Source organism: Anopheles cruzii, chromosome 2, assembly GCF_943734635.1.
Source record: "Anopheles cruzii chromosome 2, idAnoCruzAS_RS32_06, whole genome shotgun sequence".
In the NCBI taxonomy this organism is placed as follows: domain Eukaryota; kingdom Metazoa; phylum Arthropoda; class Insecta; order Diptera; family Culicidae; genus Anopheles; species Anopheles cruzii.
The window spans coordinates 59,757,663-59,770,247 of record NC_069144.1 but is presented as its reverse complement, the minus strand read 5'-3'; the positions used below and the strand labels follow the sequence as shown (position 1 = coordinate 59,770,247).

The 12,585-nt window shown below is 47.3% G+C and overlaps 4 protein-coding genes across 4 annotated transcripts; 2 read left to right on the top strand and 2 right to left on the bottom strand.

Annotated features, from left to right (window-relative positions):
• The first annotated feature begins 1,946 nt into the window (after window positions 1-1,946).
• LOC128267878 (MIP18 family protein galla-2) lies at window positions 1,947-2,539 on the top strand. The gene is made up of 2 exons (XM_053004827.1): window positions 1,947-2,081; window positions 2,165-2,539. Exons 1-2 carry the CDS (start codon window positions 1,964-1,966, stop codon window positions 2,515-2,517), a joined length of 471 nt encoding a protein of 156 aa, XP_052860787.1. The 5' UTR covers window positions 1,947-1,963; the 3' UTR covers window positions 2,518-2,539.
• A 49-nt stretch (window positions 2,540-2,588) lies between these two features.
• LOC128267484 (mitochondrial inner membrane protein OXA1L) lies at window positions 2,589-4,014 on the bottom strand. The gene is made up of 3 exons (XM_053004323.1): window positions 3,949-4,014; window positions 2,836-3,880; window positions 2,589-2,767 (listed from the first exon to the last, which is right to left on the bottom strand). The coding sequence occupies exons 1-3, from the start codon at window positions 4,012-4,014 to the stop codon at window positions 2,604-2,606; spliced, it is 1,275 nt and encodes a 424-aa protein (XP_052860283.1). The 3' UTR covers window positions 2,589-2,603.
• Window positions 4,015-7,704: 3,690 nt separating this feature from the next.
• LOC128277973 (UPF0605 protein CG18335-like) lies at window positions 7,705-10,344 on the top strand. The gene is made up of 6 exons (XM_053016591.1): window positions 7,705-7,760; window positions 8,511-8,649; window positions 8,735-9,019; window positions 9,087-9,264; window positions 9,891-10,131; window positions 10,196-10,344. The coding sequence occupies exons 1-6, from the start codon at window positions 7,705-7,707 to the stop codon at window positions 10,254-10,256; spliced, it is 960 nt and encodes a 319-aa protein (XP_052872551.1). The 3' UTR covers window positions 10,257-10,344.
• On the bottom strand, window positions 10,337-12,162 carry LOC128267143 (NADPH:adrenodoxin oxidoreductase, mitochondrial). Its single transcript, XM_053003931.1, has 6 exons — window positions 11,945-12,162; window positions 11,733-11,889; window positions 11,444-11,659; window positions 11,220-11,391; window positions 10,823-11,158; window positions 10,337-10,759 (listed from the first exon to the last, which is right to left on the bottom strand). The coding sequence occupies exons 1-6, from the start codon at window positions 12,160-12,162 to the stop codon at window positions 10,395-10,397; spliced, it is 1,464 nt and encodes a 487-aa protein (XP_052859891.1). The 3' UTR covers window positions 10,337-10,394.
• Window positions 12,163-12,585: the final 423 nt, after the last annotated feature.

Here is a 12,585-nt window from a genome sequence, read left to right as displayed (position 1 = left end):
TTCGCCCACTGTTCGCGTACCGCCACCAGCAATTAAGGAAGCGTCAACTCGAAAGCCACTACACAAAGCCCACATCATACCCGGACTACGTTCAGTATCCATATTCTGTTGGGCAGCTTTTTTAGAACGGTGCGTGTAGCTCAGGACGTTGCCTGGTGGCCTGTGATAATTTGTAATTGTCAAATTAGGTTGTTAATTGATGATTATTTATACTGTAGATTACTCATGCTTTACACCGTGGATCGATACTATAGATCGATTAACGAATACCTGTTAAGATGCGCTAATATAATAAATTACGGTTTTCCCTGAAAATCCATATACGATGAAATTAATTTTCAAGCGACTGAAAATCAACTTAAATTATCCCGTATTTGCACATCGCGAAAAGTGCTTAATGGACACAGGTGGGCATGGTCGTACGAGAGTTTTACGATCTTCACCTACGATCCCATCTGCTTTGAATGGTTTTACATATGCGTAAATAAATTTGAGGTATAGTTCCGAAAATAGAATGCTGTAGCAAAACACACCCTTATGATCGGATAGGACCGTGTTGGTGAAGATAGCAACCCATCGTTAATTGGGAAACCCAACATTGAAGGGACCTCAAGTTCAATGAATTGAGGCCATTGGAAGTGTGAAACATGAGTGACGGGTCGGAATGCTAGCGGCACATTCGCTTTCTCTCAGCTGAGGAGTTTCTTTGGCGGAGTTCTACTCCACTTCAATCCAGAATCCATTCAATCTAGAATCCGATACAGTTCGTTCGACAAATGCTATCCGTACTACGGCGCAATAAATAAGAACGTAGCAACAATTTGGAATATTGGTTCATACTGTGCACCGATGCAAGAAGAATTTGGCACAGCATAAACCGTGACGGCGCGCTAACGTGTCGCTGTGATCGACAGATCCACTTCCTTCCTGTTCCCGGAGATGCTAATAGGTTCGCCAAACACACGGCACCAAGACGTGTGTCAGTCCAGTTGTAAGAATCACGAGTAACGTGTTACGGCGACTAGAGATACGTAAACTAGAAACGATTAGCCGCTTTCAGGGACAGTGTAGAAGATGACTTCCACGAGTTCAGTTCGTTTTTCGGGCCAGTTTTTGCTGCAACTGTGTGTAACCATTTCACTGTGTACGAGTGTGCTTTGTGGTCCCTTCTTTTATCCCTCGAGCGACTATCAGACACAATACTACTACAACAATAACCCACCAGTGCAAGGAAACGTGTGGCCACAGTAGGTGCTTTACGGTTGTTGTACTAATGAGTGAAAATAAAATGCCGCTGCAAGATTTTCCTCTACTCTACCAGGCCTGCTCTAAGAAGTTATGATTACAGACAAAGCCAGAATTTAATCGGCCCCACGGCTGGTGATCGAGGAGGAATCAGTCAGCGAGTGAACTACTATGGCGCTCCACAGTACGATGATTACTTGACACGAGTAAATAATCGCAACTACTGGAATGATGCTGCCGTGAGAGAGTATTGGAATAACTACTACAAAAGATACTATAACTACAGGCCAGACCTATGGAACGATCGTAATAACTACATAAACTACTACAGGCGACAGGATACGGCACCAGAGACCACAATCGAGACAGCAACTGTTGCTACAATTGCCACCGTGCCGCATACAACACGTGGCGTAAGAAAAAAGAAACTGTTCGTTCCCAACGTATGGGGATAGTGTATAAATGATAGTGACGTAGGACAATACCTTTAAATATTATTTATGTTTGTACTTGTGAAGGAATAAACATGTTTTTATAAAAACCCTTTGTCGGAATACGTTGCACTTTTTCTACAATCTTTTGAAATTGCGCGCAATAAAATTAGGATTTGGCCTGACAGCTACTGACAGCGACTGTCAGCGAATACGCAACATCGCAAAAGGTTTGTTTTGATTTGCATTTTACTTTGATCTTCATCTTTGTCGAATCCGGAGTAGAAATGACGGAGCTTGAGAACATTAACCCAAACGTGTACAAAAAGTGCGAGGATCGCAAGGTGACCAAGGATGACGAGAACGAGGACGTGGTGGATCCTTTCGACGAGCGTGAAATTTTCGGTAAAACAGCAAACAAGGGCACGTTTTAAAGCGTAGTCGCCATCAACCACCCTGTCGTCCGTTTCCGTCCCTGCGTTTTCCAGATTTAATCCGCAACATCAATGATCCGGAACATCCCCTTACCCTAGAGGAGCTGCACGTCCTCGAGCAGAGCTTAATCACGGTGGACAATGAGAAAAACACGATTAAAATCTTATTCACACCAACGATTCCTCACTGCAGCATGGCGACACTGATCGGTTTGTCGATTCGCGTGAAGCTGCTGCGGGCACTGCCACCGCGGTTTAAGGTGTCGGTGGAGATAAATCCTGGTACGCACGCCTCGGAGCAAGCCGTTAATAAGCAGCTATCGGACAAAGAGCGTGTGGCAGCGGCCCTGGAGAATACCCACCTCATGGAGGTCATTAATCAGTGTATTTCGTCTCCGTTGAAATAAAGAGGCAGTGAGTATCGATTAATTATTGAATCGTTTTATTACACCCGGCAACCAGCAACGTACTACCGCAACGGTTTAGCGGCTGATTACCGCTTTTTCGCATTCACCGTGCCGGCCGGTGCCGTTCGCGACGCCGTCGGATCGTATTTGTATGTTTTCACCAGAGGTCCTTTGCCGGCTTTCTGGAAACGGATTTCGTCAATGCGTGCGCGCTCCTCCAACTCCCGACTGATTTTCATGTTCGTCCAGGCTGCAAAAACGGCATAAGGGAATAAGCAATGATGATCCGCGCAGTTCATTTGGTCACTTATCACTTACAGTCTTTTACACCCTCGGTGAATCCTTTCTTTTTCATCGGGAGCGTTTCTGGCCGATGTGCCACGATTCGGTCGATTTTGAAATAATCGCGCACCTGTGGTATTCGCAAGAAGCCGACTTGCACCAGGGAAAAGAAGTTACTACACGCCCAGTAACACAGGATAGCGCCCGGGAAGTTGATCGTGAACGGGAAGATAAACAAGGGCAAGGCACGAAGAATGTACTTGGCGACCTGCATGTTTGCCGCCGACATCCGCGCACTGTCCGTGCCTAGTTCGATCGTGAGGAACAGCGTTAGGCTGGTGATGACCGGTAGGGCGTAGAACTGGTCACAAACGGTGAGATCGGTAAACCAGAACAGTCCTCCGTCGCGCATCGAATCAACGGGCGTGTTGGCCATCTCTCGGAGGCCCATGAAGAAGGAGATAAAGATGGGTGCTTGCGCTAGCGGTACCAGCATATTTTTCAGTGGATTCAGATTTTTCTCCTTCATAAACAGTACCAACTCCTGGCCGTAGCGGGCCGCATCGATGGCATTGCCCGCTTGCCGCGCTTCGGTCATTTTCATCTGTAGCACCTGCATCTGTGGCATATGGTTGTTCATTTTGGCTGCATTTTTCTGGGACGCAATGACGAGCGGGAACAGCAGAGTCCGCACGACGACCGTGCCGATAGCGATGCATCCCCACCACGGTAGGTCGAGACCGATGTGTAGGAACTCCATACAGTTCTGTACTATTCCCACGGGAGTCCATCCGCCGAGGCCGATGGAGGCGAATGTTGGTTCTGCACCGGCCACAATATCCGCCACCTCGGGAGCGCCCGGTACAGGAATGGCTGGCGGTTCCGGAATATGATCCAACAGTGCCGTCTTATCGCCATCGCCGGTACTTAGACTCCGTGCCAGTACTGCCGCTGTTAGTGGCTGAACGGAGCTGAAGCGATGGGCAAAGGGTGTGCGTGGACTGAGAATAGAAACGGAAGGGCTATTCCCCGTTGCAACATGGTAATCGCGTGATCGGTTCCTGTGGTTAGATATCCCTCCCTGAAACCAACAGAGTGTTGCACATTAAAACCGATCTTGCTGCTGGCTAACAATAGCTAGTTCCCCACCTGCACGCAAACTATTCTCTCGCAAAGCACATTTTTCGATACCAATCTGCAGGCCCGGGATAACATTTTCCGTTCTTTCTCTGTCTTTTTTGGTGGTTTTTTGCTGTAGAAATGGTGCAAAATGTGTTGAATTAGTGTATTGTGAAAAATTCACGCAACAAAACAGAACACCGCACCGGTTGTCAAATGAAGCTGTCAAGCTACCGTTGTGAACGGAATGTTTACGAACCCAAGGCCACAGTTGATTGAACCGGTTGTGACCGAAATATCGCGCGCGCTCCAACCGGTAACAATTTTGAATCTACCCTAAATGGAAACCGTTACGTTAATTAACGATCGTTACGTGAATTTTAATGACCGTGGATAAGGTCATCATCTAGTGCCAACCCCTGTACGGCCAACCGCTAGCTTTTTGGACAATTTGGATGATTGATTGGACGGTGTTTTAAATTAATTAAGGCATTAATTTATGAATACATAATTTAGTACTTTATTATATTAACATATCGAAAGCGTCATGATTATGTAGCACCTGTCGTCCGTAGTCCGTGCTACAATGCGTGCGTCTACGGTAGGTATAAATAACGAGGTTCTTGGTCATGATTTTCACAGGATAAAAAACTCTCCATTTTCACCTTCTCAGCAGCACTGGTACGGGTACCGTTGCGCATAATATTGCACTGTATGGGGCTTTTGTGTTGCTTGTTGCTGCTGTTCCCTCATTTCTTTGGCTTTCTGTCTTTTAACTTCTTGCTGCCGATAGACGAACAGTGGCCGGAAGATGATCGCCCGTTTCGCACGCGTCTGTGGTTCATCGGTCTCGATCGTATGCTGTGCTGGGGTCGTCGTAGGAATCGGAGCAAATTGTTGTACTGGCACACTGGGAGTTGGCCCATCCACCGATTTGACTGTCCTTACTACATTCGGGGCACTGTGAACAACCGTAGTGATAGCCACCACAACTAGGAAGGGTGCAATCTGTGGCAAAATATACACAAAAAGACAATCAGTAACCGCGAACATCTTTCGAACGTTGAATTGATTCCACTGGCGCACGTGACTCACAATGACTTTTCGTTGCATTTTGTATGTAGCACTATAGATTGGTTTTAGCACTCAAAACTAGATTCTGGTACCGCAGCTGAGAACTTCCACCGTTATCGAAGCGTCAAGTTAGACTATAGCTCCTAACGCAGCCGCACCACGTATTTATTCGGTCATCTCGATCATCCTATTCACACATTTGAACCGCGAGCCCTGCGTGCGAGAAGACTATGACTCACTCGCGTCTTCATCTGTCGCCGCTGTCCCCCGGTTTATCATGGTTGGTCGCATTGTCGTTAGCATGCTGGGGTAATACACATTTAACCGGAAATCGAAGAAATGTGTGACTAAAAGCCAACACGGGTCTGACGCGTTTGGTTACCATTCTGTCGAAATATGGGAAACTAATCACAGTTTGAAAATTCCGGAAGCTGTACGCTACTGCGCACTTACTCATCGATTTGAATCTCCCACCTAAGGCGACGGCGAAGGCGACGAGTGTTTCAACTAATTCGCACCTTTTTGTTCCACACCAAATGACAATGATCCACTATGGTCGGCGGAATGTACGTCTCGGCGAGTGGCAGAACATATTAATTTGATTCCTTTTACGTTCGTCATAGGCGCTATTTAAAATAGTGGGGCTTTTCCTCTTTTTTGTAGCAACGTTCCGTTATGATTATGAAGCAAACTGCCTTTTGGGTAGATTTTTAATTCACGTGACACAGCGACAAACATCGTAGGAAAAATGTCCAATAATAAGACCCTCACGAAGAGGTCAGCGTTTTACGACATTGTACTGTGCTGTTTGCGAAAAGCATTATTTTATTTTCGTCAAACGGCTGTCGGAAGGTGTTTGTTTGACATTGTTTGACATGGTTGTTACATATTTTTCGCTTGACGCCCACCCTTTGTTGAGTTGGTTCAAAGGCACGATGAATAAATAATGGGATATTTTAAATACAAATCGAAACGGAAGAAGGGAACTGAGTTTGTCCTTGCGTCTAAAGCTTGTCGATACATTTTTTACTTTTATTTTTTTCTTAACATAAAAGACTATTTTAAACCATTTTGCAACCGTTCATTTTTGGAAATTGGATGAATCAACGGTGATTGATTTAGAGTAATCGAAACATTTGTAATCCACTTTTAAAAAAACACTGTCGTCAATTGCCGCAAAATCAGCTGAACCCCTTCTGGCCAAGCACGAACCTTCATTGGGGGTCGTTATTGTGACCGTTTCGCTTGTCGCTCTCGTCTGGCTGATTGTGATCAAGAGGGTCTCGGGTCGATAAATCAACGGAGCACCCTTCACTGCAAAGGCCTTAACCGGTGCCCTCGACACAGGAGGTACGGCCCTGCAAAATGATTGACAATTTGCACAGTGCCTTGTTGGCTCCTTGATCCTGTTCTGACTTTGCCCAATTATAAGAACCGCGAGCCGAACAAGGTTAAAGTAGCGCACAAACGCTGATGAATGAAACGCTTTTCCGGCCTTTCGTCAGCTGATGGCTCCCGGCCATCGGCTGTTCGGCGCTGTTGGCACGCCATCCCACTACAGCTGCTATGCGGTACGGTGCTGACGATATTTTGATTTTGAAATGTACCGTTCGTGCTTCTCTCAAGTGTATCGCAAAGCAAAAGTCACGAACTTTTACTTTCATCCTATGGTTCCGTGGAACAGTGTCATAGCTGTTGGATAGATGCTATCATGCGACGGCGGATGTCTTTTTACCATAACAGGCTTTTGCCATGGATCCGAAAATGCCGCACGATGACAATTGAGCCGTGAGCATATCCCTTCCATGCCTTCGTGTCTTGCCAGCGCAATCATCCCGTGCTGGTCCACGGCATGGCGAAGAACATAAACAGAGCGGTTTTATTGCACCGTACGGCGGTGCGTTATTGCTTCGCCGAAGGCCCTGCTAGGTCGCCCAGCGCCCGATCGTGGGGCCCTTAGGTGACCCCGAGGTGTTTTCATGCCATCATGAGCCCATCGAGTGCGCTCTCCAAACAAACGGAACAGTACCGTTTCAATCACGGCAGTACTTGGCAATCGGTGAACCGGTCCATAAATTGCGACTGCATGAAACCAAGCAAGCTACGACGGCGAGGAAGATTGGAACGCCTGCTGGCTGAATCCAACAGGCTGTACTTGGCTAGGATTGCCGGTTTTTGCTCAATCCACTGCCAGCGACGAAATTTCGCGGTCGTTTTTTCGGGAGCGCCCTTTCGGAGTTTGCTTTGAACAAATTTCACCGTTCTATCGGTGGTACCGTATCCTGCACCGTGTTCGTGCCGAACGTTTACCTCGTGTTCCAGTTCCGGCATCCCCACTGGGCCGCGTGGTAACTTTACTAATTTTAAATTGCATCCGGTTCCGGGCGGAGTGTTGATTACCGGCAGTCGAAGCACTTTCGTTGCATTTCCGTTTCAGTCAGGCGGAGAACTTCATTTGGACAGGGCGCGAACGCTGGTAAGTACAGGATTCTTGTCTTACTACTCTTACACCTCAGCGACCTGTTTGAAGCTTGCAAATAGTTCAAGTTTTGGACGCGGTTCTCGACAGCACAGGAATCCTGGGTAGCCTAGACGCCGCTTGGTTAATTTGGTGTTCGCTTGGTTTGTTTGCAGCCCATCGCTTGGAGACATTATTATTTAGTTATTTATTTAAATCAATATCGATATTGGAAGTGCAGTGCAGTGGAAACGATGTCGCTACCCAAAATAGGCCGAATCTCAACGCCACAACCCCATTATATGCCCGGGTAAGTGTTTGTAAACTAATAAATTCCAAAGCCCATTTTTAAAGACCCTTTTATAGGCAAGCTCTTCGAAAGTGTGAAGTACTGTGTGCGTGTTAATGTTTTAATTAAAATGGCACCATTTTTATGATTAACATCTTAAAGTACACTGCAAGCCGGTGACGTGCATGCCCCGGTTCTGGATAGTGCAGGTTCTTTGCGGTTTGCACGAGAACATAACATGCTGTGGTGTGTTATAGGCGGCTTTGTTCAAGTTAGCTTGAATCACGCAATGTACACGACCTGGCGTAAGCCAGGTCCTCCCCCTTAGGGTGTCTTTATGCGGCGGTTTTGCGACATGCCAAGTGGCAGTGAGATATTTACCGCCCGCGGCACCATAAAAGTTACACCGCGAGGCGCTTCTTTTGTGGCGGATGGGATTTATCGAGCCATTCGAACTGGCGTTCCGGCCGATTGCCAGCAAAATGTGCAAATGGTATCGAGCGCGGGTATTGGAATTAATGGCATAGCGTTTCAGTAACTCATGTGCAAATTACCATTTGGCCATGAATTCCGCGCCAACACTGAACTTGTCTTGACCGTGAGAATAGAGACAACTGTGGCGATGCATCATGTGCTTTGCAGGAGTGGAAATCGATAACCTTGGCGCACAGAAAGTGCTTAAATAATTGGATTGTCATCGTGACGTACTATCTCGCGCCCAAGGGCTACCAGGCGCCTCCATTAACCAAGCACGTGTTTCATTACTTCTAGGTACACCGGTTACTGTCCCCAGTATATGTATCGCATTGGTAATACGTATTCATCGTTGACTCATCGTTTACTGATCGACCCCACGGTGGCCCATTCGGAAAACTTAGTTCTTTCCGATCGAACCAACGATGGTTGGACCGTAATTATCTGCCCTCTGGGCAAGTTTAGACCATTTGGTGGGACACTCTCAATACTTTCTTCCCCGACTCTCTGGCGGTGGACAGGTGGAACGCGTACCGACCGCCACACAGCTCGATGCCGACGATCGACGACGGGAGGATGACGATCTGCGGGACACCATCTACCACCAAACGCCGATGCCCGGCTACGAGGGGTACATACCGAGGACGAAGGACAAGTTTGGCAAGCGGTACGCCGTAACGACGACGGAAGGGTTATCGGAGTTCGAGCGAGACTGTCAGCGTACCCGGGCACAGCTGAAGCGGTTGCGGCACAGGGTCGCACAACCGATTTCAACTATTTCGAAGGCCAGTTTGGGTGAGAGAATGGTAAGCCCCTTGGCCTTGGATTGAAATGTAGACCCTTTCAATACGCGTTGCCTCGATTATTCCACAGTTTTGCCTGAACGATTATGAAATTCCCCTCCGAATGGTCCGGCCCGATGCCCTGAGTGTGGTGAAGGAGGTGCCAATGGAGAATCTGCCTCCGTTGCCCGGTCTTCCGTACTTTTCTCGAGACACTCCACCACTGCCGATGCTGCCGACCGGTCATCTGGAAAAGTGGACCAAACTAGGTAATGTTAATTGAGAGGTTGAACGGAAGGGATAAGGAGCCAAAATTTAGGTAACGCACATTCGTAGCTCAACGAGGAATGTAGGACGATTTTGCATAAGTGTTTTGTAGTCAAAGTTCCCGGGTGCAGTTTAATAAATGTTGACGATCTTTTCGATTCCGATCGTTGCTATAAAGTTGATAGAAAAAGCTGGATAAGAAGTGAGATTGTTTGTTTTTGCATGATTCGCCGTGCGATGCATGGCCAATGGGTGGGATGCCCACCCGTTGCAACCGTCAAATGGTGGGCTGTTTTCGCTTTCACCCGATACGCAGTCGATCATTGGCATTGGCCTAGTTTTGTACTTTCTTGCCTTCGTAGTCCGTATGGGACGAAACGATTCGGCCTATCGGCTCCATTCGGCTGAATGCCAATGTTTGATCGATAGAAGTGACAGTTTAGGCTTTATCGGTGGGTTCGGCCCTGCAAAATTGCATTTCGAGCCTTATTCTGCGGTCAGACGCGGTATCGTACTTCAACAGCATGTCTTACGCTACAAGTTCGTGTGCGCTGAGAATAGGCGCAAGTCTTACAGGACGAAAAGCGAGACTGTGTCGATGTTACTGACCGTTTGTTTTCCCTCACAGGATACACCGGACATAAACCATTTTTGTGGCCACGCTTTGGTGAAGCAAACGTGTCGCTCACGTCGAAAGCACTGTGTGATTTTACCAACAGCTATCAGCACCGGAGAAGCACGGAGTGGGAACCGATAGCGATCGCTGGCGTCGGTACAACACAGCCGTCGGCCCGGGTGAACGAAATCTACCACAAAACGATTGGCCTGGTGCCCAACTATCAGGGACATGTGCCAGGGGCTACGTTTAGGTAAGCATAGTTCAGGGGGCGGAAAGTGAAGTGCTTCCTTTTACTAATACGTAATCCGGTGCAGGTTCGGGAAAACCTTCGGTAACGATAGCAAGGACGCGAAAAAGTATCTCAAACGATGCTAATGCTGCCGGATCCACACCAAATGCTCGTGATCAGTGATCAGTGATAATATATTTGCTAACGAAAAATGTAACAACACGGCTTATGACAAAAACGGTTACTAGTAACTGGGGTTGGAATGTACGCGGCCCCCCTTTCACCTAGTCGGTGGCATTTGATGCAATCTCTAACATTGTTTTAATACACGTAAGTTTTTCCCGTGGCTTTCCCTTGGCCGCACCACGACGTTCTTCTTCGCTTCCGATCGCTTTCCATCCTTTCCAGCTGACGTACGATTTTCCGGTCAACTCCAAACCCGGTCGGGAACCGTTCATCCGCAGGGAGTTGTTGTGGAAATCGCGACACAAAAGATCCGCCACTCCGAACGAGTTGTTCATCGTGGTGAGAATGACTCCCGTCGGTCCCGTCGCGAGCCACCCGGAAGCGTACAGACCGGTTTCGTACTTGTCCTCAATGTCGTCGATCGTTTGGTCACTGCCAGTGAGGATCCGTTTCAAAACGCGACCTAAAAGTAGCGATAAAATTATGCGGATGCGCGCTTAGTGGAGCACTGGTTCAGTGTCGTTACCGCTCGCGTTATTAACACGCCCTTTCTGGTCATCAAAATTGATATGGTTGTCCACACTGATCGCCCGGTAACCTATGCTGCGACAAACGAGTTCCGTAGGAATGGTTTCACGTTGCTCGGTAGCAAACGCTCTACCATCAGCGACCTTGTTTACTGCATACTCTACGGCCTCTACTTTGCCCTGGCCAACAATACTTAATGGTGAGCGGTAAAAGATTGGCAAAAATTGTTTGCCCGATTGTCCAGCGTTCGTCGTTTGCTCCGAGAGGCTTTTCACCATGAGTTCCGTGATACGCTTTCTCGGTCGAGGTAGATTTGGTATGCTTTCTTCAACGTCTGTGGTGGAAAGAATGGTTTTTAGTTTGGAAAATCGATCGGCTGAGAAGAGTGTCCTTACGATGAAAATCATCCAGCCGCCAGGTAGTTCTGCTGGTCCCTAGTTTGAGCATTTCTCGTAGCTCCTTGATTGTAAACGCTGCCTCCAGAGGCCCTCTACGACCAACGAGATGAACCGTTTTGATGTTACTTTTCGACAGAGCTTCGAGGGCGTACTCGGTTATGTCTGTTTTCTGAAAAGAGGTCAGTTAAAAAAACGATGGGCAGCACCCCGGCCAATATTACCTTCAGTTCATCCACGCTTGATAGTACGATGCGAGCAACATCGACGGCAACATTTCCCTGACCCAGCAGTGTCAGCGTGCTCCCGCTCAAATCCGGGTTTAACTTCTCGAATCCTGGCAATCCGTTGTACCAAGCGACGAACTCTCGAGCCGACAGTACGTTTGGCAATGTTTCGTTCGGAATCGCCAGTGTGTTATCCTTTTCAGCTCCGTAGGTCTACAACAGTTTAAACATTTATGCGGACAATAACATGAAACAAGCACGTGGCTTTCAGAGGCATTTTGCTCACCAGAACCACAGCATGATATCGTTCACGCAGCTCGGCCAGTGTGAAATCTTTCCCCAAGCTTAAGTTTCCGAGAAACCGAACACGGGAATTTTCCGCCGTTTTGGTGAACGTGTTGATGACATTTTTAACCTCCGGGTGGTCTGGAGCCACGCCGAACCTAGAAGAGAAATATGTAAGTCAACGCGCTACGTTGTCTATCGTGGATGAGTTACCTCACTAGACCGAATGGAACGGGCAATTTTTCTACGATGTCTATATGTGAATTGTCCAGATGCTTCAGGATGTACTGTGCGGCGTAGAATCCGGCCGGACCAGCACCGACGATGCAGATCCGTCGCTGGATGCTGCTGGAAGATGTGCTGGAAGATCCGCAACGGTAGCTTTGTGCTACTTTCGGCGACCTCACAAAAGGAGCTATTTTACGAAACATTATCATCTACAAACGTTGGCACTAGTGATGGCATACATAAATTGTCACAAATATATTTCTCTAACACGAGAAACGATAAAAAGCGGATTGTGTTATCTCACTCGGTCTGATAAATTCCGCAGCCGATCGTAAAATTGTGACGATTGCTGGGAAAGCTTTTGTTTACGTACAGCAGAGTGAAAGAAAACCGTTGACAGCACAGAGAAAAGAGCAAACAAACAAACATTAAAAAAGGTCAGATTTGTAATTTTTTAATTTCGAACGCTTTATTTATCGGTTTCACACGATTCTAACTAAAGTTTGTAGATAAATTGTACTACAAACTGTTTTATAATCCTTTGGAAATGTTCAGATTCGTTACAGCATCGCTGGTGTGTGTCTTGGCTAAGATCGCAAGCTGTCAAACCTGCCAAACTGACAGTT